Raw genomic sequence first — 24241 nt, 5'->3', positions numbered from 1 at the left:
ATATATTCTCATTAGGAGACCCTGCCAAATGCATTTGCAGTTTTGCCATAGCAAAATTGCAGAGAAAGGAAGAGATAAGTATTTATGAAAGAGATAAGTATTTATGAAAGGGGCAGTGACATGCCTGGTGTGGCCTGCTTCTGCATGCTGATACTTTGAGCTGATAAGCGAAAGGCTGATCGTCTGACGATACTGCAGGAGGGATGTGCCATTGTGTCACTCCATTGCATGCTCCTCAGAACTGGGGGGTGGGGGGCAGCAAATTCCAGCTCTCCAATCTTTTATATCAGGTGGTAACACCAGATTGGCACACTAGTATCACCTAACCAACTCCCTTTGTTAGGAGGGTTCTGGGATGTTGTGCTGTACCTCCTTTCTCTAGCCAGCAGGGGCCCAGGTAAGCACTATTTTATTTATTTATGTTACGGTAATAAAGCATTGTTCTTCATTCAAGGATTTATCCGGTGTTTTCCAGGGCCTTCAAAGCACTTCAGCACGCATTATCTTGGTAATTTGTTTACAGCAGCTCTGCAAAAGTGGCTCGGTATTTATTGTACCCGTTTTACAGATTGGAGGGAGGGAAGTGGAGATGGCAGCCTAGAGGGAAAGCAGTCTGCTTAAAGCTGCCTCCAGAATTTGTGACAAGCCAGGGGCTTCATTTGGTGTGCATTTCAAGTCTCTTTGCAAAGCAACGAGGGGCGGATTTGCGGGGGCAAATCAGGTGTCTCAGCGAATCCTACAAGGAGGTTGTGAAGTTAGCAGCCCTCTCACTAACCTGAGGAATATTCTGGCAAACATGGGGTATTGAAATGAAAAGACAGCGGCTGTTATTTTGATTTCATTTACTGCATTTACATTCCACCTGTTTCTCTAAGAAACTATAAGGAAACATGGATTTGTAGAGTTGAAAGGGACCCTGAGGGTCATCTAGTTGAACCCCCGCCCCCTGCAATGCAGGAATCTGAACTAAAGCATCCATGACAGATGGCCATGACTTAAGGTGGCGTACATGGTTCTCTCCCATTTAATTCCCCACAATTACCCTGTGACATAGGTTATGCTGAGAGGCAGTGACTGGCCTAAGCATCATGGCTTTGTGGAGATTTGAACCCTGGTCTCTCAGGTCCTAGTATGGCACTCTAATCACTATACCACACTGGGGCTGTTGTTAATTATTATATTTAATGTAATAGTACAGCATTTAATTTATCAGATATTTCTTGTTTTGTAGACAAAGGCCATTGCAATGTAGTTCTCTAACAAGCCAGACTGGGCAATCCTCATAATTAATTTTTAGGAAGAATCTAAAAACATTCCTGTTTTGGTGGCTGAGAATTCTATTCCTGGCAAACCTATAAAGATTACCTGTAGAAACACACAGACACATAGACACACACAGCTGTGCCCCTGCTCATTTTGCTTACCAACCCCCTGTGATCTCGGTATTGACCCCTAGAGCTTCCCCTTCCCACCCCATGCAGAACTACTAAGTTCAGTTTTACTGGCCCGTTGGGTTTATCTTGATGCAAATCCTGGATTGTGATGTGGTACTACAAATCCTCCAATGGGGGCAGCGCGACGACAGCCTTACATTTCTATGTATATAGGAAGCTATATATATGATGCAGTTACATAAGAGTTAACTGTGAAGATTAAGGTTGGCATGTCTGCTGATCTGATGTCTGCCGAGGCTGCTTTTGTGAATCTTCTACTGAAGGCAGAGAGAAATTGTGCTGGGGAGATAATTAGATTTCCCCCCCTTTCTGTCTTACAAATGCAATTAGGAGCCTCTGGCTGCCTGATTTCTGAAGCTGGAGACCTCTGTGTTTGCATTACTCTCCTCCACGCTATCCTCAGGGTCTTGAGGTCCAGCTATGGTCTGAGAAGTCAAACAATGGCCTTTAAAACATTGCAGGAAAAGAGCAACAAATCGGGCGGGGAGGAGAGGATCACAAAGCATTCCTGAAAATAATGAGCAGTACCACACTCTCTAGTTTTCTCTCTGGGAGAGCAAACATTGGCAGGAGTGGCTCACAACATAACAGAATTGTCCATACACCCGAGTCACCACCCTTGTAGAAAAAAAAAACATTTCTGCTGGTTTGCCCTTTTTAAGCAAAAGTACCAAGAATAGCCACTGGTCCCATCACCTCCTGGCAAATAGAAGGGGAAGAAATGGGGCAGTGAGAGATTTTACTTTCTTGGGCTCCATGATCACTGCAGATAGTGACAGCAGTCACGAAATTAAAAGACACCTGCTCCTTGGGAGAAAGGCGATGGCAAACCTAGACAGCATCTTAAAGAGCACAGACATCACCTTGCCAACAAAGGTCCGTATAGTTAAAGCTATGATTTTCCCAGTAGTGATGTATGGAAGTGAGAGCTGGACCATAAAGAAGGCTGATCGCCGAAGAATTGATGCTTTTGAATTATGGTGCTGGAGGAGACACTTGAGAGTCCCATGGACTGCAAGAAGATCAAACGCATCCATTCTTAAGGAAATCAGCCCTGAGTGCTCAATGGAAGGACAGATCCTGAAGCTCAGGCTCCAATACTTTGGCCACCTCATGAGAAGAGAAGACTCCTTGGAAAAGACCCTGATGTTGGGAAAGATGGAGGGCACAAGGAGAAGGCAATGACAGAGGACGAGATGGTTGGACAGGGTTCTCGAAGCTACCAACATGAGTTTGACCAAACTGCGGGAGGCAGTGGAAGACAGGAGTGCCTGGCGTGCTCTGGTCCATGGGGTCATGAAGAGTCAGACACGACTAAACAACAACAAACCAAGAGGGTTTGGAAATGGCAGCTTCTTGAATGTGGTGGAAAACTTAGCAGGGGTGGGCATCCCTTTCTTAAGATAAGCATTTTGCAAATCTGGAAGACAGCCGGACAAGCCAGAAGTCCCGTTATCTTACCTTTGTATTTGTGATGAGGAGGAAAATTCCTCCCAAATAAGCTCCTCTGCAGAACAGAATAATGGGGTGGGGTGGGGCTCTACGTCTTCCTAGCTCTGTGTAAATAATTTTATTTATTTAATGTTCCTGTATGCTCCTTTCTTTCTTTTTTGTCACAAGAGACCCCAGTGCAGTTTTACATGAAAATAAATAAGTCACATCATTGCAAATCAGAGAACGCAATGAAGAGTGCAGTGGAATATAAGCAGCAGTGCTATAAAGCAAATAAACAAGACAGTACTATAAAGCTATAAATCAGCACCATAAAACGAAACAGACTTGAGGCTCCAAAATTGGGCCACCCAGAAACCACCAAAAGTGAGGGGGAAATAGAGAATATGAACAGGGAACTCCTGACAAATGTGTGGCCATCTCTGTCCTCCTGAAGGAAGGAACGTTTCAAAACTGGGGGCAGTGCAATGTAGTTTTATTTTTATTTATTCCAGCAATTTGTAAACTACTTAATCACAGTCTTCTCTGAGGGGTGTATAGGATCAGTGTATTGGATTTGGATATATTCCAAATACCAGGCTGATGTCCTTTGCTTGATAGGCTGGTCAGACACAAAGTGGAATCTTTACCAGGGTGGAATCTAGGCACATATTTAAAAAATGCTGTGAAAATGCTTTTTTTTTAAAACACGTTTTAAAAAATAAGTTGAATTGCCATCTAGTATCACATTTGTATAATGCCCCTAAAAAGACACTTAAAACTTTTTAAACTTCATTAGGTCTGCATAGTTCTGTCTTAAAGCATTACCTTTTATGAACAGATGCCAATTTTATGCTTTGACCCATATATTTTTGTATTGTCCCTATGCCAATAAAGGTGATTGATTGATAGTTCTTCTTCACCCCAAATCAACTTTAAATGTTTCCAGCACAAAAGACCCGAGATTTATTTGCCTGTAATTTGGCAAACTTTATCCACTTGGAGGGGCTAGCATTCCTGCAATTTTCATCTACTTCTGCCAAAAGAGGGAAAAATATATATATTATATATAATATATATTATTTCCCAATAACAAATGTGGGAGCTTTTGGGGTGACGGACTCAGATCCTGATAGGAGAGCCTGTGATGCTCCTCAGATGAAGGCGGGCTGTTTGCCAAAGTGCTGAATCAGGGTCTGGATAAAATATTGCGGACAGTGCACACCCCTAAAATGTGGTATCTCCCAGTTGGAACATGCTGAGCTATTATCTCAGGATGGAAGGTGCCAAAAGGGCCATGTTTCAAAGGCAGGGGAAGCTCTGTTCAGAGAGTCAAGATCTAGGAACTCCTGGATTCAGGGCTCTGGGAAGGCGGTGATGACATGCTTTTCAGAAATATTCTTGCAAGGAAACAGAAGCATGCCGTAGGCCAGCTCTGGGCTGTCGTAGTTGAAATGATTTCCTGAAGCAATAAGGGAGAAGCAAGCACGATTGCGGCAGGAAAAGTCCAATTAAGTCTTCTTTGCTGCATAATTGTCACCTGGAGTTAAATTATAGAGGAAGAACCCTCCTGACTGAGTCTAGGTTTTTATTACTTTGCATCACTTATCTGTTTTGATGCATGTGGTGCTATCTCAGCCGACGGGCAGCTTTGCAGCTGACGTACGATTTCATTAGTTCCCTCTCCCGTCTCCGTGGGTGTTGTGCTGACTCTAGGCTGATTCCACGGCCGCTCGCTTTCCTTAATGTTCGGCATTAGTTAGTCTGGGATAGCAAGATGGTCCTGTTGAGACCAGGGATGTAATATACTCCCAGACACCCTTCCCTTTCTTGCCCCTTAATCAAGTCAGCCAACTGAGAATCCAGGATTGATCTCCAGTGTTAAACTGCCGGCTTTACATTTGCCAGCTTTTCCTTAAGAGCAGAGCCCTGCAGACCAGTGGCTCATCTGGTCCAGCATCTTACAGTGGCCAACCAGATGCTTCAATGGGAAGCCCACAAGCAGAGCATGAGGACAACAGCACTCTGTCTCCCTGCAATTCCCAGCAAGTGATATTCAGAAACATTAGTGCCACCAACAATGGATGGAGATCATAGCCATGGGCTGGCAGCCACCAAGAGCCTTATGACCAGAACAGGATGGAGGTGCCAGAAAAATGGAGTCTTCTGCAGAAGGGCATGGGCAGTGAATAAGGAGTGAACAAGGAGGACATCACCTTGCCAACAAAGGTCCATATAGTTAAAGCTATGGTTTTCCCAGTAGTGACTGTTTCTTTTTTTTTTTTTACCTCCAGAGTTCTCCAAGTGGTAGGATGATGTTCAGCGGTCAGAGGGAGAAGCCTGGGAGGAGGAGGTGACAGAAACAGGAGAGGCAACAGGGTTTAGTGAGCAGGAAGAGGCTGGGGCAGAGAGCAGTCCAGACTCAGAGGCAGAAGAAGAGGGAGGCCCAAAGAGATGAGTCCAGCTGGTGAACAGGCATGGGTGTCTCCCCCACCCGCTGTGAGAAGCACCTCACTCTCCTGGTCTCCCAGAACCAAGAGAGGCATGAAGAGGGCAGAGGAGAAGTTAGCTTCATGAAGGTGCAGTCTCAGATTGCTTGGAGGAAACCCTGGAGAGGAGGGGACTTAGGCAGCTGTGGGGAGGTGGGGGACCTTCAGTCTCAGTAACTATTTCAAGGGGGCAAGACCTGCTGGAGATGAGTTGCTGTGCTCCTGTGCAGATCCTGTTTTTACTAATTGAGAGTGAATTCCAACCTACTCAGCACTCTCCTGTCTCCAGGGCTCCAGGTCTCTCCCAACCCTACTTGGAGATGCCAGGGATTGGACCCTGCTTTGCGTTGGTGACAGCGTGCGCCTCCAGACTGTCAGGTGCTTTCTGGGAAGGATCCAAGCCCATACTGGAGCTTAAGGTTGGTTATTACAAGGGAGATTAAAGGGCTACAGTGCAACAGACGTGCCTTGAAAACAACCACCCATCAAAATAGATGTTTTGCAGTTTGGAAAGTGACAGTGAAAGGCACAGAGAAGTGTGGGGTGAATGAACGACCAACAGGAAGATGTGCAAACACCCTGAAGCAAATCAGGATGGATGCTGAGCGAGCAGGTCCTCTGTAGGGTCATGGGGACCTCCCTCCGTGGATCCAGCCCTTCCGACAGTTCTTTTTGTTGTTGTTCATGTTGCTTTATTAAAATGTAAAAATACATTAATCTTTTTTTTTAATACAGTTTTTATTGCCCTTCCAACAGTTCTAATCTACTGAGCTGATAAGCTTCCTGTCCCGCTTTCTCCCCACTTGTAATTTTGTTGGAGCTGATAGTCTTCTGTGCCCCCAGCTCATGATGGAAGCCAAAGACAGCAATCGTGCCTAGGCTGTGTGTGGGAAGCCCGGAAGGTGAAAAAGCCTTATGTCCTGTCTCTCCCGCCCACACAGGCACTGGCTGCAATCTGGAGCCTGCCTCGCAGACACAGAAGCCATCTCCAGGCAGGGCGTGTGTGTGTTTGTGTGTGTGTTCCCAAAACGGAATTAACATGCATGCAGATTGGCTGTTCCCTGGCAGCAAATAAAGGTGTTTTAAGGATGCTCAGACAGGGGCAGGCTCGGTTGAGAGCTTACGGCGACGTAAGACGGGTCAGCAGTACGGACAGGGGAGAGTTTTGATTCAGCGGACCTGGAAAAGTAAACCCACCGAAAACACAGTTCCTGAAGCAATTGCCATGATGTTAGACGTCTCGTTTTCCCAACATGGGAGAACGACGTATTGTCCGGGCTTGCAAAGCACCGTACAGGCCCCTGACAACCCGCTGATCAGGTGACTGCAAACCTCCTTTGGCCCAGCTGAGTATTTGCCTGCCCCCCCCCACCCGATGTCATAAACGAGAAGGAGAGAGGGAGAGAAGAAAAAGGGGGAGGGAATTGGCTCCAGCAATTCCAAATACAGAACACAAATGTTCCGAGTGTTTGTTCTCTTTTGGTGGCCGCTAAAGGTACCCTTTTCATGGGCTGCAAGAGTGGATAAGAATTGCAGCAAGATTTATGCTCCCTCCAGTATTGCAATACTAGTCTTTTGGCCACCAATAAAGAATCCACTTAACTTTGCCCCTCCGTCAAGGCCCAGAGCATTGGAAATATTACTGCGTATATAGCATGGCATCATGGACTGGCTAGATGAGGAGAAGTGGTGAGCGACACGAGCTGGGGGACCCCAAAGGGAAGAAGGCTCAGAGCCAGGGGATTGGTGGTGGGACGACGATCAGTGGTCAGAGGGAGAAGAGGGAACAGACTACAAGGAGGAAATATCAGCAGTAGGAGAGGTGACAGGGTTTAGAATCATAGAATTTAAGAATTGGGAGGGACCACGAGGGTCATCTATTCCGCCCTCCTGCAAAGCAGGTAACCTTTTGCTCGAACCCACAACCCTGAGATTAAGAGTCTCTTGCTTTCATGAGCAGGAAGAGTCTATGTCGGAGAGCAGTCCAGAATCAGAGGCAGAAGCGGACAGGGTCAAGAGGCAGAGATGAGGAGGAGCTCTCCTCCTCCTGCTGTGACCAGCTCCCTTCCCCTCTGGTCTCCCAGACCCTGCAGAGGTATGAAGAGGGCAGAGCAAAGAGAGACAAGACAACGGAGCCTCAGATTGCTTGGGAAGGAACTGGGTAGGAGGAGCGTTAGAGAGCAGTGGGAAGGCGGGGATTTTCAGTCCTCGTGACTGCCTCATTGGGACAGTTCCCTGCTGAGAAGAGTTGCTGTGATCACTAGGCCCACACTGTTTTCTTTCTTTGAATAAAGAGTTAACTTCACTCAGTGTTTTATTGCTGACCTGTGCCTGATTCCGGCTTCTGACACATGAGTATCTGACCACTTTAGGGATTTTCCAAGGCGGTGACTTTCATCTAGAAAGGTGCCACTCTAGGGAATGGCCAGATCGTATGTTTCAGTGCTGCCCCAGGCATACCACAGTGCCAGAAGGTGTCCAGGGGTGCCACATGCTTTAAAGGTGTTGTGTGTATGCAGCCTGAATCTCTGGGAGTAAATTTGGACAGTAATGTCGGCACCAGGAGGGCCTCACTTGGGGAAGCATTCCATGATTTGGGGTGGGTGGGTGGGTGGAGGTCACCACCGAAAAGACCCTCCTCCCATCTAACCCAGTTAGCTCCATATGGTTAAGACTGGGGAGCTGAGACTGGCAGGGTAAGAAAAGCAGGAAGTTCTCCCCACTGGTGTAAGGACCTCTCTAGACTTTTTTGGGAGGGGGGCATGTGTATTCAGTAACATGTCATTGATGCTATAATGGTCGCTTAGTGGTGGATCTCTACTGGACTTACACTGCCCTGTCTGCACGTCATTCCGCTTGTCCTGTGAGTCTTCCCCATTATTGCCATCTGGAGGGGCGCTCTTCCTAGAATCATAGAATTGTTGGAAAGGAACCATCTAGTCCAACCCGCCGCAGCGCAGGGAATCTCAGCTTAAAGCACCCATAACAGATGGCCATCCAGCCTCTGCTTAAAAACCTCCAAAGGAAGGAGAGTCCGCAACAAAAGTGGGACAGAACACAAAACTCCGCAATGTTTTGCGGTATGAAAAGTTACCGGATTTCAGCAGGAAGCTGCAGGGTACGTTCTAATTAGACACGACACAGGGTGCAAAACCTTTTTAAGTGCAAACAGGAAGGAAAGTGGTGTTATAACCAACCCCAATACAACCATGAGCACAATTTTTCACGAACGCAGAATGAAAACAGAGCCTGTGGAGTCATGCTTCGTTTTCTCAGAGCCTTTGGTGCTTATCGATGGAGCCCTGTAAGTCGCAGAAAGATTCCCCCCCCCCAAAAAAGACGCAGAGTTTCCTCTCCCTCACTCCCCTTACATGTTTCAATGAAGTGTGTGGTTTTTCTCCAGCCATGCCTGGGTGTGAATGCAAAGGCTTGGTATTTTTCCACTGCTGTGCTACGAATGTTCCGAGTTTGGGTCTGAGATGTTCAGCCTTTTTTCCTTTAAAAAAAAGCAAAATGAAGCCTATCTTCCCAATGGATAATGCTTTTCTCCCCCACCCTCCTCCTCCTTTTTTCTTCTTCTTCAAGGCTGCAAAATGAGAGTTTCTTTCCCCAGAGGTTGCTCCCAGTAATTGACACAGGCAAAGGCAAGAACTTGTGGTCAGATCAATCTGGAAAAGAGGCAATCCGCTTTATGCTATCATTTTCTTTGGGAGGGCTGTGGGGGTTGGAGGAGCGACCGGGGAGGGGGGCGGAGGATGCTGTCTCTGAGACGTCCGTGCTCCCTGCCTCTTTCCTCCCTTTCCGAATTTAATCACCAATCAACTGGGGTTGATCATGGATGAAACATTCCGTAGGTGTTAAGCGCCAAGATTGCGATGCGGCTCAGTCCATTTGGTAACTACAGAATTCAATACGTGGGCATCTTCTGAAGCGGCAGGAGAACTCATCGTGAAGGGCAGGTGGGGGTTGGGGGGAAGAGCTAAATTCAGCCTCCAGTAATTTTGCAAGCACATTTCGGACTTCTTTATCGGCGCCTCAGAGTTGTTAAACGCTTCTTGCTTCCGGGTGATCAAAAGCAGTGCTGGGGTCCTGACCTCCCTCGCTTCAGGAATCCCAATCTGTATCGCCTGGTCTGCCGCGCCCTTTATGTTTGTTGCTCCAGGAAGGGATTTTGGGCAGACTCACAAGGAAATAGGGAGGGGGTATCTCTGTGGGTTAAACCACAGAGCCTAGAACTTGCCGATCAGAAGGTCGGCGGTTCGAATCCCCGCGACGGGGTGAGTTCCCGTTGCTCAGGCCCTGCTCCTGCCAACCTAGCAGTTTGAAAGCACATCAAAGAGCAAGTAGATAAATAGGTACTGCTCTGGTGGGAAGGTAAACGGCATTTCTGTGCACTGCTCTGGTTCGCCAGAAGCGGCTTAGTCATGCTGGCCACATGACCCGGAAGCTGTATGCCGGCTCCCTCGGCCAGTAAAGTGAGATGAGCGCCGCAACCCCAGAGTTGGTCATGACTGGACCTAATGGTCCTTTACCTTTACCTTTTATGCTTTGGAATGGGCACACTAGAAATTTACGTGGGCCACAAACAGACTCGTTTGAATCCCTGATCTCTTTTTGCCATGGGTGCCTTCTGCAACGTTGGTCTGGCCTGGCAGCTTCAGATAGGGGGTGAAAGGAGGAAATAGAAAGGGCAGGGCTCTGTCTTGTCACTGAGAACCAGGCGCTGCCTTCATAGGTGGGATCAGTTCATGCACCTGCCCAGGTGGGCCATACATGTGGGCACACAGCTGGCCAGCTGGGCAAGAGGGTCCTGCTCATGAGGCCTCATCTTTAAAAGCTTGGCGGGAGGGGTGTGGCCACTATTGGGACGTCTTCTGTTTGGTTGTGAACCTCTTCTGTTGATCGTGTGCCTTGGAATCTCGACTTCTGGACCTTGCTGAGCCTGTCCTGCTCTTAGCCGGAATGAAGAGCTCTTCCTTGCTTGCAAGCAACAGCAGTGTTTGAAATGAGCCAGGCGCCTGGCACATTTTGCACCTGGCTATTGACCACGTGAAGATGCTTGGGTACCAGGATCTCCCAGCCTGACATCTCCACCATCTGGAGGTGTGTGCCGGGGGAATCCTTAGATCTGGACTGTTTTCACACACTAATACCCTCTCCCTTAGAATTCTGTCCGTTCTTTTTTGTCTGCACAATGGGAATGAATTTCTGGACCCAGAATGCTTTTTCTGTGCAGCCCGAGCAGCAGCAGTCACCATTAAGAAAAAGAGGTCGGACTAGGCCAATGTCTGTGGATCAAGTGACTTTTCTTCTTTTAAGTTGTCAAAGTTCTTAACCTAGCTCTAGGTTGCCACTTGAACTAGCCAGATGTTTAACTGAGAATCAATCACAGTCAGTCCATCATTTGAAAAAATAAGACTTGAGAGCCGTCTTGCCCCAAAATGGCAGCTAGACATTCTGTTTTGGCAACTTTAACCTTGGTCTGTGGGTTAAACCACAGAGCTTAGGACTTGCCCATCAGAAGGTCAGCGGTTCAATCCCTGCGACGGGGTGAGCTCCCATTGCTCAGTCCCTGCTCCTGCCAACCTAGCAGTTTGAAAGCACGTCAAAGAGCAAGTAGATAAATAGGTACTGCTCTGGTGGGAAGGTAAACGGCGTTTCCGTGCGCTGCTCTGGTTCGCCAGAAGCGGCTTAGTAATACTGGCCACATGACCCGGAACTTGCACACCGGCTCCCTCGGCCAATAAAACGAGATGAGCGCGGCAACCCCAGAGTTGGCCACGACTGGACCTAATGGTCAGGGGTCCCTTTACCTTTAAGGAGCTATTTGGCACCTAGCTTATACATCTGAGTTTCTAACACTGAACCACAGCCACTGTCATTGTGTTTTGCGACAGGAGCCTGATGGTAGTCAGAGGTAGTTCTTCATTTGTATGCCCAGCTCATCCCAGGTCATAGCTTAGGATGGGATGCAGTTAAGCAATTGGCTCCTCCCCCTGAAGCTCCATCTTGTAGCCTTGTAGTCTTCGCCATCCAGGCTCTTATTTTATAGCTGGCTATGGTTGATGGACCACTGAGTCCATCCACCCTGAGCTTCCGGGGACACCACACCAGAACTACATCGTCCTTTTGCTCCTATTGTTAAACAGGAGCCTGTCTTTGCTCTGAGACCACAGAACTCTGCAGCGGAGTGGGGTTTGCTCCTTGACACTCTTGCCTTCTTCTCTCCTCCCAGGGGTGGTGGAAGCTTGCCTTCTGCACATGCTCAAGAGACGGGCAGCCGGCTTCCTGCGGACCGACAAGATCGCCGCCCTCTTCACCAAGGTCGGCAAGACGTATGACGTTGCCAGCGACGTGTGCAGGAAAGCCCAGGAGCTGCTGCAGCAGGTAGAAGGCAGGTGAGGGTTAAGGTCCGCCTCTGAAGGGAGTCCGCAGCTCAGTGACGAAACCTTGTTTTGCAGAGTTTGCCCGCCCATCCCCCTGCCCAGTCCCGGAGTTAGATCTGCAGTGTTTTCAGCTGAAAGACTGGAGCGTGTTGATTTCTGCACACTGCAAAGGGCTGGCATCGGGGGGCATAGCTGTCAACTTTCAGATTTGAAAATAAGGGCTCAGCAGCCTCGAAAATAAGGGATCAGCAGCCTCACTTGTCCCGGGGACAGTTTACGGGATATCTAACAATCCAGGAAAGGAGCGGGAAACGGAACTGGAATAAGGGAATTTCCTGCAAAAAAAGGGAACGTTGACAGCTATGTTGGGGGGGCGGTATCCTTGCACAGCGGCCAAGGATCCCAGCACTCTCATGCCTCCGCCCCCGGCCTTGATGCCAATTTGCAGGGACACATTTTAACAGACTGGCTCCAGGCACATATTGCAAGGCTAAGAGAGACCTTACTTGCACTCTTAAGAGGTCATCTCAGACAGGTTTTTCGGGTCCTTTTATTCCTTGCCCTGTTTAAATATTTGCTTCAGCTGTGCTGCCACATTTTGAACAAGTTTATATTTAAATAGCCCATGTGGTGATGTGAAAAGGTTCCATGATGGCTATGCAGCAGATATTAAATCAGTGCTGAAAGGGGAGGGGGAGTGTTTATTTTAAAAACAAACAAACAAACATTTTATAACGTATATAAAATGGAGAGAACAACTCGTAACAGCAGACAGAAATCAAAAGGTGAAAAAAGAAAACTATAAAATAGGGTCACAAAATGAGTACAGTCGCTCGGGTTTTAACACGGGGAGCCGATGTCTCTCGCACCCCTTCTCCTCTGAGACTTGTTCCGGTTTAACCCAGAATTCCCTGGGAACACACTGTTCTAGGTGCTGACTGTTTTGTCTGTGTTAGCCCAGACCCCAAAGGCATGACCCCCAAAAGTGCAAGTGTGCCCATGTGCACGCTCATACACAAACACCCACCCTCAAAAGAATCCATCTTTCTTTTTTCCCTTTTCAGGTCACCTTTAAGAAAGCTGGAGAATATAGTGAGGAGTTTCAGCTATCAGCCAGCGCCTCTTTCTCTCCTCAGGTTACTAGTTTATGTCAAGTGAGAATAAGGTGGGGTAGTCCAGCCTACAGCAATCTGGTGCCTTCTGGATGTTTAGGACTACAACTCCCATCAGCCCCAGCTCCCAGGGACTGCTGGGAGTTGTAGTCCAGAGCATGCACCATATTGCCAAAGGCTGAGCTAGACAAATAAGGGTTTTTATTTTCTTTCCCCATAGTCCGGCAGATTGAAGGAGGGAGGAAAAATGTTTCTGATGGATTATTTTTCTCCTCCTCATTGCCGCCCCCCCCCCACATCCATCCTCTCCGGTTTAAACTAGTTTACTAATGTCAGTAAGGCTTGTTTTACTGCTAGCATGTTCTCCTATCAGCTGTTGCTTTGACACTCTTTCTAAAACAGACCAATTAGGCCTTCTGGTTTGGAAATGGTAGCTCCAGTCAACGCACGAGCACAAGGTGAACATAACAACATCACAAGTGTGGTTCAAACACCTTCCTAATGCTAGAACAGGGAGATATCCAATGGAGCCAAATGTCGGACAATTCAGGGCAGAGCGAAGGACGTTTATGGAGCGCATAAACTGTGGAACTCACTGCCACAGCAGGCGGGGATGGCCACCAGCTTGGAGGACTTCTGAAGGTGATTAGACGAAATCAGGGACAAGGCTGTCAATGGCTACCAGCCATTTATAGGTGCTCTTCCCCCAGAAGTGACCCCTTGAGGGAATGCAGGCCTTGCATTTGGGGCGGGCACAGAGTTGTCAGTCCCTCTCCAGACAAATTAAACCGTGTTTGCGATGAAGCTTTTAAACTCTCTCTTTTTTGAGAGTTTTTGGGCTTTCTTTATTTCTCTTTAGCAGGAGAAGTCAGCCGGCTGGCCAGGAATCCCTCAAGAGGCAGGCGTCCACCACGAGCAAAGCCCCTGTCCTGACTCCACAAGCCGTCAAGCACATCTGGGTTCGCACCGCTCTGATCGAAAGGGTGCTGGACAAGATTGTGCAGTACGTGGTGGACAACTGCAGGTAAGGGACGTGCCGGAGCTTGGCTTTGTTTTGTTTTCCAAAAGGGAAGAGAGCCACGAGTGGCGCATGCTGTCGTTATAAAAAAGCTATCAATGGCTGGGGGGGGGGGACCTTTTTCAGCCTGAGGGCTGCATTCCTTTCTGGGCAACGTTTCAGAGGCCATGTGCCACTAGTGGGCAGAGCAATGAATGGAGGCTCTCTCATCATTAGTAATAATTTTGATTTATTGCCCATCTTTTACCCTAAGACTCCAGAATGGACCATATTAATTTGAAAAGCAATGTTAAAAACAGTTAAAACAAATTAAAATCACAACTCGACTGAGTCTTTCTTTCTTTCTTTCTTTCTTTCTTTCTTTCTTTCTCATCTATCTAATCTGTATCTATCTATCTCTATCTATCCATCATCTGTCTGTTATATATCTATATCTATCTATATCTATCTATCTATCTATCTATCTATCTATCTATCTATCTATCTATCATATCTATATCTATATATCTATCTCTATCTATCCATCATCTGTCTATCATCTATCTATCTATCTATCTATCTATCTATCTATCATCTATCATCTATCTATATCTATCATCTATCTATCTATCATCTATCTATCTCTATCTATCTATCTATCTATCTATCTATCTATCTATCTATCTATCTATCTATCTATCATCTATCTATCTATCTATCTATCATCTATCTATCTATCTATCTATCTATATCATCTATCTATCTATCTATATCTATCTATCTATCTATCTATATCTATATTTTATTTTCCTTTCTTTTGTTTCTTTTTTCCATCTTGCTTCTCTTCTCTTTGCTCCTGTTTCTTTTTAGATTAGATTTTTTAAACACTTCTTTTATTCTGGCATTGGGCATAATCTTTGAGTATCAATAGCAGCACACCTGGAACTAGAGACGATGCTTTCCTTCTCACCGGTCGACGCAGAGCAGCTGGCTTCCATTGCGCCAGTTCCCTTTCCATGTTAGCAATATGCCTTAAAGAGAGGCTCCTGTGTGCTGTGCCCCCAAATCCGTACGAACAAATGCTGATGCTGCCTCTTTCATTTTTGTAAAAAATTGCCTTATGGGCAGCAGCCAAGACAGGCCACCGAGTTGCAAAGGCAGCCCACGGCTTCTTCTTTTCTTAAACCAGGAAAATATTCCTGGGCGGTGGGAATGACATCAGCACTCTTAGGGGAAAGAGTGAGGACTCCTGTTCCCTCTAGTGGTGAAATGCCACCATTCCCACCATAGAATCAGAGGGATGTAGAATTGTAGACGGAAGGGGGGACACGGGTGGCGCTGTGGGTTTAACCACAGAGCCTAGGGCTTGCCGATCAGAAGGTCAGCGGTTCGAATCCCCGCGACGGGGTGAGCTCCCATTGCTCGGTCCCTGCTCCTGCCAACCTAGCAGTTTAAAAGCACATCAAAGTGCAAGTAGATAAATAGGTACCACTCCGGCGGGAAGGTAAACGGCGTTTCCGTGCGCTGCTCTGGTTCACCAGAAGAGGCTTAGTCATGCTGGCCACATGACCCAGAAGCTGTACGCCGGCTCCCTCAGCCCATAGAGCGAGATGAGCGCCGCAACCCCAGAGTCGGCCACAACTGGACCTAATGGTCAGGGGTCACTTTACCTTTTAGACGGAAGGGACCCTGAGGTTCGTCAGGTCCAACCACCTGCGATACAAGAATATGCAGGGATAGAGCCTGCAGCCTTGGCATTATCAGCACCCACGCTCTAAGCCAGGCATAGGCAACCTCGGCCCACCAGATATTTTGGGTCTACAACTCCCATGATCCTTAGCTAACAGGCCCAGTGGTCAGGGATGATGGGAATTGTAGTCCCAAAACATCCAGAGGGCTGAGGTTGCCTTTGCCTGCTCTAAGCAGCTGAGCTAAGAAGTATGAGGGCAGACTGAGGTTGGTGGGGCAGACCTCCCATTTGCCATAAGGCACCAGCCTCCACTCTGGCCTGGAGAACGGCTGCCAGTCTGAGCAGGCAACCCTAGGCTCAAGGAGCAAATGCTTTGCCAGGGTATATAAGGCAGGGGCCCCTGTGTAAGAAAGCCAGCCCTGCTTTTTTTGTTTCCAGCTTCGCTCCTTTCAAAACATGGCCTGTGTTTAAATAATAATAACTGGAAGAGCCTCTCTCTCCTCCGCACGGCAAACTTCATTAACGCGCGTGCTCCTTTTTTTCATTGAAAGGTAAATGTTATTTTATCGCCAGTCGTTTTGTGTGGTTGCTCTCTTCCAGCAAATATTACGAGAGAGAAGCTCTGCTGGCAGATCCGGTCTGTGGGCCCATCTTGGCTTGCCTGTTGGGTGAGCATCTTTCAAATGTTATTTCTGTGTGCTTTGGAAGAACGCTGTTTTGACAGTCCCCATGTGGTTCGCCAAAAAGGCGTTTGCACAGATGATGAACGTGAGTCAAGAAACGTGATGCTATTGCACCAAAGGAAGGAGCAAGGATTCGGGGAGAGGAAGGGAGAGGAGGTTTCGTGAAGCGATGGGCTCTATCTGAGGCACAGCTGAGCTTTTGGCATCAGCATCAACAATTTAAAAATCCCAATTTTCCTTTTCTGGTAAAAGAGGAGTGGGTTATATGTTCTATGGAGCTGGGTCTGGGGAACCTGTGACTCTCTAGACATCGTTGGACTCCAACTCCCATCAGCCCCAGGCAACATGGCCAGTGGTTAGGGATGCTGGGAGTTGTAGTCCACAGGAGCTGAAGGGCACCACTATTAGCTGTCCCTGATATAAAGGCTGATAGGTATTTAAATCCTGTTTTGCCAAGGGCCAAGTTGCTGGATTTGGCAGACATCCACAGGCAATTAGTTGTGTAATCTGAGGGCCACCACCGAGAAGCTCCTGCCACCCTGAAGAGTTTCCCTGAGCGAAAAGTAAAGATGTTGCTCTTCTGCCAGTGGAAATCAAGCAGTACCCAAATTTGAGATAACCTGGGAAACAATTTATTTGCCTGTTCCTTTAGACCAGGGATGAGGTCCTCCGGACCTCTTTGTACTCCAGATCCCACCAGCCAAAGCCAGTATGGCCCAGTAGTCAAGGATGATGGGCGTTGGGAGTCCCACAACATCTGGAGCCCCCATCACTGGCTTAGATCTCTTTAGCTGAGGAGAAGCTACTGGCTTTCTTCCACCCCTGAGAAGACAAAAGGAGTTTCCCAATTCCATTCTCTCTCTCTCTCTCTCTGGTCTGTTCTCAGTTGGACCCTGTGCCCTGGAATACACCAAGCTGAAAACAGCCGACCACTTCTGGACAGACCCCTCGGCCGACGAACTGGTCCAACGGCATCGCATCCACGGAGCCCACGGCCGGCAAGACTCTCCGTCCAAACGGCCAGCGTTAGGAGTGGGTCCTTTTTTCTCCCTGATGCGGCAGCGCAGCCTTTTCCATCCCATGGCCCTTCAGATGTTTTGGGGCTATAGCTTCCATCAGGCCCAGCCAGATGATGGGAGCTGAAGTCCAGAATATCTGGAAGGGTGTGGCCAACATGGTTATAACCCATTTAGGCTGCTTGCCCACTGTATGTTTAGGGCACTACTGAAGCACAGCTCTACCCCACGAATCCTTGGAAGTGTAGTTTGTTAAGGGCTCTGGGAACTGGATTTCTGTGGGTACGGGGGGGGGGGCAAACTACGGTTCTCAGAATTATCTGGGGAGGGTGCGCTTGAAATGCAGTATGGAAGCATTGGAAGGAATTCAGCTTTGTGCTACGTTGAACGTGCTTTCCGTGTGAGCTTTTCAGCTTGCCAGACAGAACAACCTCCCCCTGGGCAGTGTTCTGGGGTTTTGCCTGAGCCCCCCTGAGCTGGTTTTGGGGTGCAGGGGAGGCACAGAGGGAGGAGAGTGGGGTGGGGTGGGAGTGGGAAACAAAGGTTCTTGTGCAGGGCTTCCACCGATGGGACTCCTTAGGGGGCACCCACCCCTCAGACTGGAAATACTATAGAATCATTGAATTGTAGAACTGGAAGGGACTCTGAGGAATGTGCAGCTGTTCCATATAGGGATCAACCTGCAATATATATGTATATATATATATATATATATGTATGTATATATCAACCTGCAATATATATATATATATGTATGTATATGTATATATATATTTTCATAGAACTGAAAGTGATCCAAGGGGCCGTCCCCAGTCCAATTCCTGCAGGAGGATTGTTGTGCCCTCATTCATAAGCCGTGCTTCTATGCAACAAGGGATTCTCTCCCCCCACAACAAAACTCCCCCCTCTGCAAGTATTGGGCTTACTTGAAAGAAAGTCACTTTTTGCATGTATAGGGAAATTTTTTAATGTTTGATGTTTTATTATGCTTTTATATTTGTTGGAAGCTGCCCAGAATTGCTGGTGTAACCAAATCAGATGGGTGGTATGCTATTCTCCTCCTCCTCCTCCTCCTCCTCCTCCTCCTCCTCCTCCTCCTTCTTCCAGAAGCATAAAACTGAACATTAAAATATAACTGGACTTCTGAATGCTCTTCCTTGGACAGTGAAGCCCATCAAAATCAGTAGGATTTCCTTCTGAGGAATTCAGATGGCGGCCTTGCTGCGAAATGCGGCGCTGTTCCTCTTTCGGAAATCTAATATGGAGCGAAGCTTTCCCCCATCCCAGAAAAGGGCACTTCTCTTTGGTGGCTTGTATCACCATTGCCCATTGAACCAGCATGACCACGGGAACAGGATCAGGCGATTGCTTGAGTCTCGTTCCTTGCTGTGCTCCCCGCCCAAAAAAAGTTGTGGCAGCAAATGCGGATCGATATGAGGAGATCGTGCCCTTCAAAACTCCATTTGGGTTAGGGCAGAGTTTCTCAAACTTGGGTCCTCAGCTGTTTTTGGACTACAGTTCCCATCATCCCTGCTAGCAAGGGATGATGGGAGTTGTAGTCCAAAAACCAACAGGAGACCCAAGCTTGGGAAACTCTGGGCCAAAGAATAACCACAACTTAACAATGAAAATATAATTAATGTGAGGCCACCTATCTCAACAAAGCAGGTTATTCACAGTTGCCCATTGCAGCCGACGCAACGGTATCCTTACGTGTCCCCGTCCTCCCCCAGATACGGAAACGGCACTCCAGCGGAAGCATGTCGGAGGATCGCTTTGCTGCCTCAGCTAGGGATTACGTCGAGTCGTTGCACCAGAATTCCCGGACGCACTTGCTGTATGGAAAGAACAACGTCCTGGTTCAGCCCGTAAGTGCTTGGATCGTGTGGCGTGGGGCAGAGGAGCACATCTGCCTGGGGTGACGTTTCATATTGGTGTTAGAAAGAGGAAACGGTGCCAGGAATCCTGCTTCTGTTCCCAGCCCCCATACAGCAAGCCCCCATACAGATCCTGCCCCCCCCAACTTGCGTGAGCTAGAGGGGTATGGGGGCTTGTTCAGTAGGGCTAGGGTGATGTATCTCAGCTGCTTCTTCCTCCCCTAAGGTGGAGAGAAAGAAGCAGCTGAGATACATTCCATACTGTGATATACAGTGGAACCTTGGTTCTTGAACTTAATCCATTCCGGAAGTCCGTTCGACTCCCAAAACCATTCTAAAACCAAGGCGCAGTTTCCGATTGGCTGCAGGAGCTGCGTCGGACGTTTGGCTTCCGACAAATGTTCGAAAACTGGAACACTTACTTCCGGGTTTTCAGCGTTTGGAAGCCAATTTGTTCATCAACTAAGCCATTCAAGAACCAGGATTCCACTGTATCAGCATATCGCGTATTTAGCTACTGATATATCGCAATGCTGAAAACCAGATGTTACCCAGCCCTGCTGTACCTTTAAAGCAGTATCATACCCCTTTAAGCAGCTGGGCCTTCACCCAAATAACTCTCCATGGGAAGCTCTGGGAATTGTAGCTCTGGGAAGGGAATAGGGGCCTCTTTGCAACTCTCAGCACCCTCAACAAACTACAGTTCCCAGGATTCTCTAGGGGCAGGCCATGAGTGTCCAGAGTGGTATGATGTGGAGTGCAGATGAACCCATGTTATATGATAGCCATGTTCAAATATATAAAAGGATGTCACATAGAGGAGGGAGAAAGGTTGTTTTCTGCTGCTCCAGAGAAGCGGACACGGAGCAATGGATCCAAACTACAAGAAAGAAGATTCCACCTAACATTAGGAAGAACTTCCTGACAGCAAGAGCTGTCCGACAGTGGAATTTGCTGCCAAGGAGTGTGGTGGAGTCTCCTTCTTTGGAGGTCTTTAAGCAGAGGCTTGACAACCATATGTCAGGAGTGCTCTGATGGTGTTTCCTGCTTGGCAGGGGGTTGGACTCGATGGCCCTTGTGGTCTCTTCCAACTCTATGATTCTATAACCCAAGTTTAAGTCACTTTTAGCCTGACGCCTTGATAATCCCAACAAGGTACTGAAGGAGAGAAAAGAGTCTGGCGAGGGGTATATATTAATTTACCTCGTTTGCCAATATCACGATCTCTCCAGAATCTTGGCTGTTAAGTGCATCATCTCAAGCCAGCTGGGGACATGTGTCGCTTCACGACAGAATTAAAAGATATGAAGTGGACACTGACAAGGGAATTCATTTAAAGACATGAGTCACAAACAGGACAGAGAGGGTTGGAAGCATTGTGATGAGTCACCAATTCATGCAAGTCAATGAAGGGAAGACCAGAATGTTGGCTTCATTTACATCTAGGTACCTGGGTCAAGGAGACCCCGGCTTTGACATCACACATCTCCTATTTTTGGTCCCTTTTCCTCTCCCTCGCTCTCTGTCTCTTTGCTGTGCTCAACAGGACATCTTGCAGCCTTACTGATCCTTCACAGCTGCCTAGAAGCTGGCTGTGTATTCGAAGTTGAGGACAAACAACAGAGAAATGTTATACCTCCCTCTCTCCTAACAATAGAATTGGTGGGACATCTACAGAAGCTGGATGTCGGGAGATTCAGGACTGATGAAATAAAGTCCTTCTTCGCACAGTCAGGGCATAGTTAAATTGCGGGACTCTCTCCCAGAGGAGGCAGCGATGACTAATGGCTTGGATGGCGTTAATAGAAGATTAAATCAATTCTTGGAGGAAAATGTTCTAGTGCTATGAGAGAGGGAGCAAAAGACTTTTCTCTGCTTGCTTTCTGATTTGCAGCCCAGGGCCTCACCTGCTCCCAGTTTCTTTCCAGTTCAAAGCCGTGCTGTTGAAAGGTTTGAGGCCCTTTGGGGATGGATGTGCAGAAGCAGTGTCCCTAATAATAATAATATTATTATAATAATTTATTATCTATTCCCTGCTCATCTGACTGGGTTTCCCCAGCCACTCTGGTCAGCTCCCAACAGAATATGAAAGCACAATAGAACATCAAACGTTAAAAACGTCCCCAAGCTGGGCTGCCTTCAGAAGTCTTCTAAAAGTCAGATAGTTGTTTATTTCCTTGACATCTGATGGGAGGGCGTTCCACAGGGTGGGTGCCACTACCAAGAAGGCCCTCTGCCTGGTTCCTTGTAACCTCACTTCTTGTAGGGAGGGAACTGCCAGAAGGCCCCTGGAGCTGGACCTCAGTGTCTGGACTGACCAGGGCTCTTCTCGTTTTTGCAGTGCACAACGTTGCTCTCTTTCTCCTACATTTGTCCTAAACCGTTTCCTCTCCTTATTATTTGGCTGGCTTCCCAAACAGAAAGATGACATGGAGGCCATCCCGGGCTACCTCTCTCTCCACCAGTCAGCTGATTCCCTGACTCTGAAATGGACGCCGAACCAGCTCATGAACGGGACGCTGGGGGACTCGGAGCTTGAGAAAAGGTAAGACGCAGTAGTGGCCCTTGCGACTGCTGGGTGTAAGAAAGAAGTCTGGCAGGCAGGGGGCTGGCTGAGGGCAGACTGGGCTTGTTTGGGGCAAGCACCCCATTCGCTGTAATGCACCAGTGGGGAACCTCAGGCCTGGGAGGGGAGTGCAGATGTGGTCCTCCTGGGGCTCTCTGCCTGGCTGCCACAGACTGGCTGGACACCTAGGAACGCTGAAAGGAACCAGCTGGGGAACCCCCAAGGGAAGAAGACTCAGAGCCCAGGGAGTGGTGGTGGGCTGACAATGAGGGAGAAGAGGGAGAAGACTGGGAAGAGGAGGTGGTTTCGGAAGATGAGGGGTAACAGGGCTTAGTGAGTGGGGAGAATCGGTGGCAGAGGGAAGTCCAGAATCAGAGGCAGAAGCTGAAGCAGAGGCAGAGGGGAGTCTGGCTGGTGAAGAGACCCTGGTGTCTCTCCTTCCTGTTGCAACAAGCTCCCCTTCCCATTGGTCTCCCAGAACCAGAAGAGGGCTGAAATGGGTGGAGCAGTGGCAGGCTACATGCAGGCACAGTCTCTGATTGCTTGGGGAAGGTCCTGGAGAGGAGGAGACATAAACAGGTGCCTTTAGTCTCTGATTTTCATGGAGTAAGACTACTAGGAATGAGCTGCTTGATCTCCTGCCAAGTCTGGGAAGATCGTGCTTTTGCTAATAAAGAGATAACTTCAGCTTTGAATGGTGTGATTTACTGCTGGGTCGGATTTTGACACAGGCCTTCAGATCTCTTTGCAGGTCACACCCCTCCCTGGCTCTGCTTTGTTGCTCCCCAGGCTAGGATGTGTCTTTGAACCCTGATACTGCCTCTTTCTCACCTGGGCAGAGGGCAGAGAGGGGCATGTGCAAAACCCCTCTAGCCCCAAAGCGGGTGCTTTGTGCTGATACTAATTTTGTGTGTTGTGCGTTGCCTTGACAAAAGCTTGGATTATTAGCCAATCAATCAAACAGTAATTAAACAAGTATCTGAAGAAGTGTGCATGCACACGAAAGCTTATACCCAGAACAAACTTACTTGTTCTCTAAGATGCTACTGGACATTTTTTTTTTTTTTTTTTTTAGTAATTAAACAAATTTATGTTGGGTTGACAGGGCCTTGAAGAAATGATCACCTCTTGTATTTCTGTTTGTTTATCTTATTACATGCGTTCAGCATCTACTGGGACTATGCCTTGATTGTGCCATTTAGCCAAATCGTGTGCATCCACTGCCATCAGCAACGTAAGTATCATACACCCTTTGTCATGGGGAATCTGGGACCTTCCAGAGGGTTTCTGGACCATATGCACTTTCTCCGGTCAGTATGCAGATTCTCCAAGACACATGCCACCTTTTCCAATTTCTTGTTCAGCAGTGTGCAATCTGCACTCCTCAGGCTGCTGCTGGTCCGCTGCCTAATCTTACACGGCCCACAACACACCTTCCTATTGACTGGAGAAAATGCATATTGCCCAGAGATGTACAAAATTCAGTCACAATATGCACATCATTGAGGGCGAGAGGTGGGGTCTTCTTGTCTGGGCAGCCCAGGACCTCCATACACACTGCCCAGGCTTGCACCCCGGGGAGGTCAAACGCTTGCACACATTCTCCAAGACTTGCTGGGGATTATGCACAATGACAAGAGAATGTACAAAATTCACTCGCAATATGCACGTTCTCCAAAGCCTTTTGGGGATTATGAATATTGACCAGGAAATGTGATTCATGGAAAGATTATGTGCACATTCTCCCTGAGGCCTGGTAGGAATGTGCACAATGGCCAGGTTTCCCCCCCCACACACACACATTAACCACTCTACTTAGATTCCTCTTGACTTACGTAAACAGAGCTAACATTGAGGCATATTCATTCCTGCAGCAGAGCGAGGGGGGACGTTGGTTCTGGTGAGTCAAGATGGCATCCAGCGGCCCCCGCTTCACTTCCCGCCTGGCGGACACCTCCTTGCCTTCCTTTCTTGCCTTGAAAATGGCCTTCTGCCCCGTGGACAGTTGGAGCCTCCACTGTGGTCCCAGCAGGGAAAGGTGAGACCTCTAGCCTGGCAAATAACGCCTTCCATATGGACCTGACAGGACAGTAATGGGTAACCTCCAGCCCTTGTGATGTCACTGGACTCCAGTTCCCATCAGCCACAGCAGCCAGCAAGGCCGATGGAGAGGGATGATGGGAGTTGTAGTCCAGCAGCATCTGTAGAGTCACAGGCTCCCCATCTATCAGCTGCCTAGAAGCTGGCACCTGTAGGGATCCATGCAGAGAGTCCCCATAAGCTGTGTGAGGTGCTTTGCAGCCCCAGCAATCAACTCCCTGTTGGACCTTCGAAGCTTGCTTATACCTGCACTGTTTATTTTCAAGCGGCAATTGATAGGTGGGCGGCCCCATCGACCTGCCCAGTTCCCCACTCTGCTCTGTCCAATCAGGGTCTCTCTTCCAGTCTCGACCAACCATATGCTTACCAGCTCTTGACGGCTATGTACCTCGCCCAACCAACTAGTACTCGGTTATATTTCATGAAGGGGGAGGTTGTAT

At 48.1% G+C, this 24241-nt stretch overlaps 1 protein-coding gene across 16 annotated transcripts in view; it reads left to right on the top strand.

The window, feature by feature from the left end:
* Positions 1–24241, top strand: part of SGSM2 (small G protein signaling modulator 2) — an 81189-nt gene that overhangs the window by 30309 nt on the left and 26639 nt on the right. For 6 of the 16 annotated variants that reach the window (XM_083714369.1, XM_083714382.1, XM_083714372.1 and 3 more), the window contains exons 3-10: positions 11610–11772; positions 13732–13896; positions 16160–16227; positions 17129–17274; positions 18992–19126; positions 21556–21680; positions 22868–22935; positions 23576–23739. In XM_083714369.1, coding sequence (XP_083570495.1) covers positions 11610–11772; positions 13732–13896; positions 16160–16227; positions 17129–17274; positions 18992–19126; positions 21556–21680; positions 22868–22935; positions 23576–23739 — 1034 coding nt within the window. Of the gene's footprint in view, positions 1–11609; positions 11773–12824; positions 12897–13731; positions 13897–16159; positions 16228–17128; positions 17275–18991; positions 19127–21555; positions 21681–22867; positions 22936–23575; positions 23740–24241 lie in introns of all 16 variants that reach the window. The other 10 variants (XM_083714376.1, XM_083714379.1, XM_083714367.1 and 7 more) reach the window with 4 other exon arrangements.

The sequence above is a fragment of the Podarcis gaigeae genome, assembly GCF_964106915.1.
Source record: "Podarcis gaigeae genome assembly, chromosome: 15".
Taxonomy (NCBI): domain Eukaryota; kingdom Metazoa; phylum Chordata; class Lepidosauria; order Squamata; family Lacertidae; genus Podarcis; species Podarcis gaigeae.
Note: the sequence above shows the minus strand (reverse complement) of the source record. Positions and strands in the feature narration are given on the sequence as shown.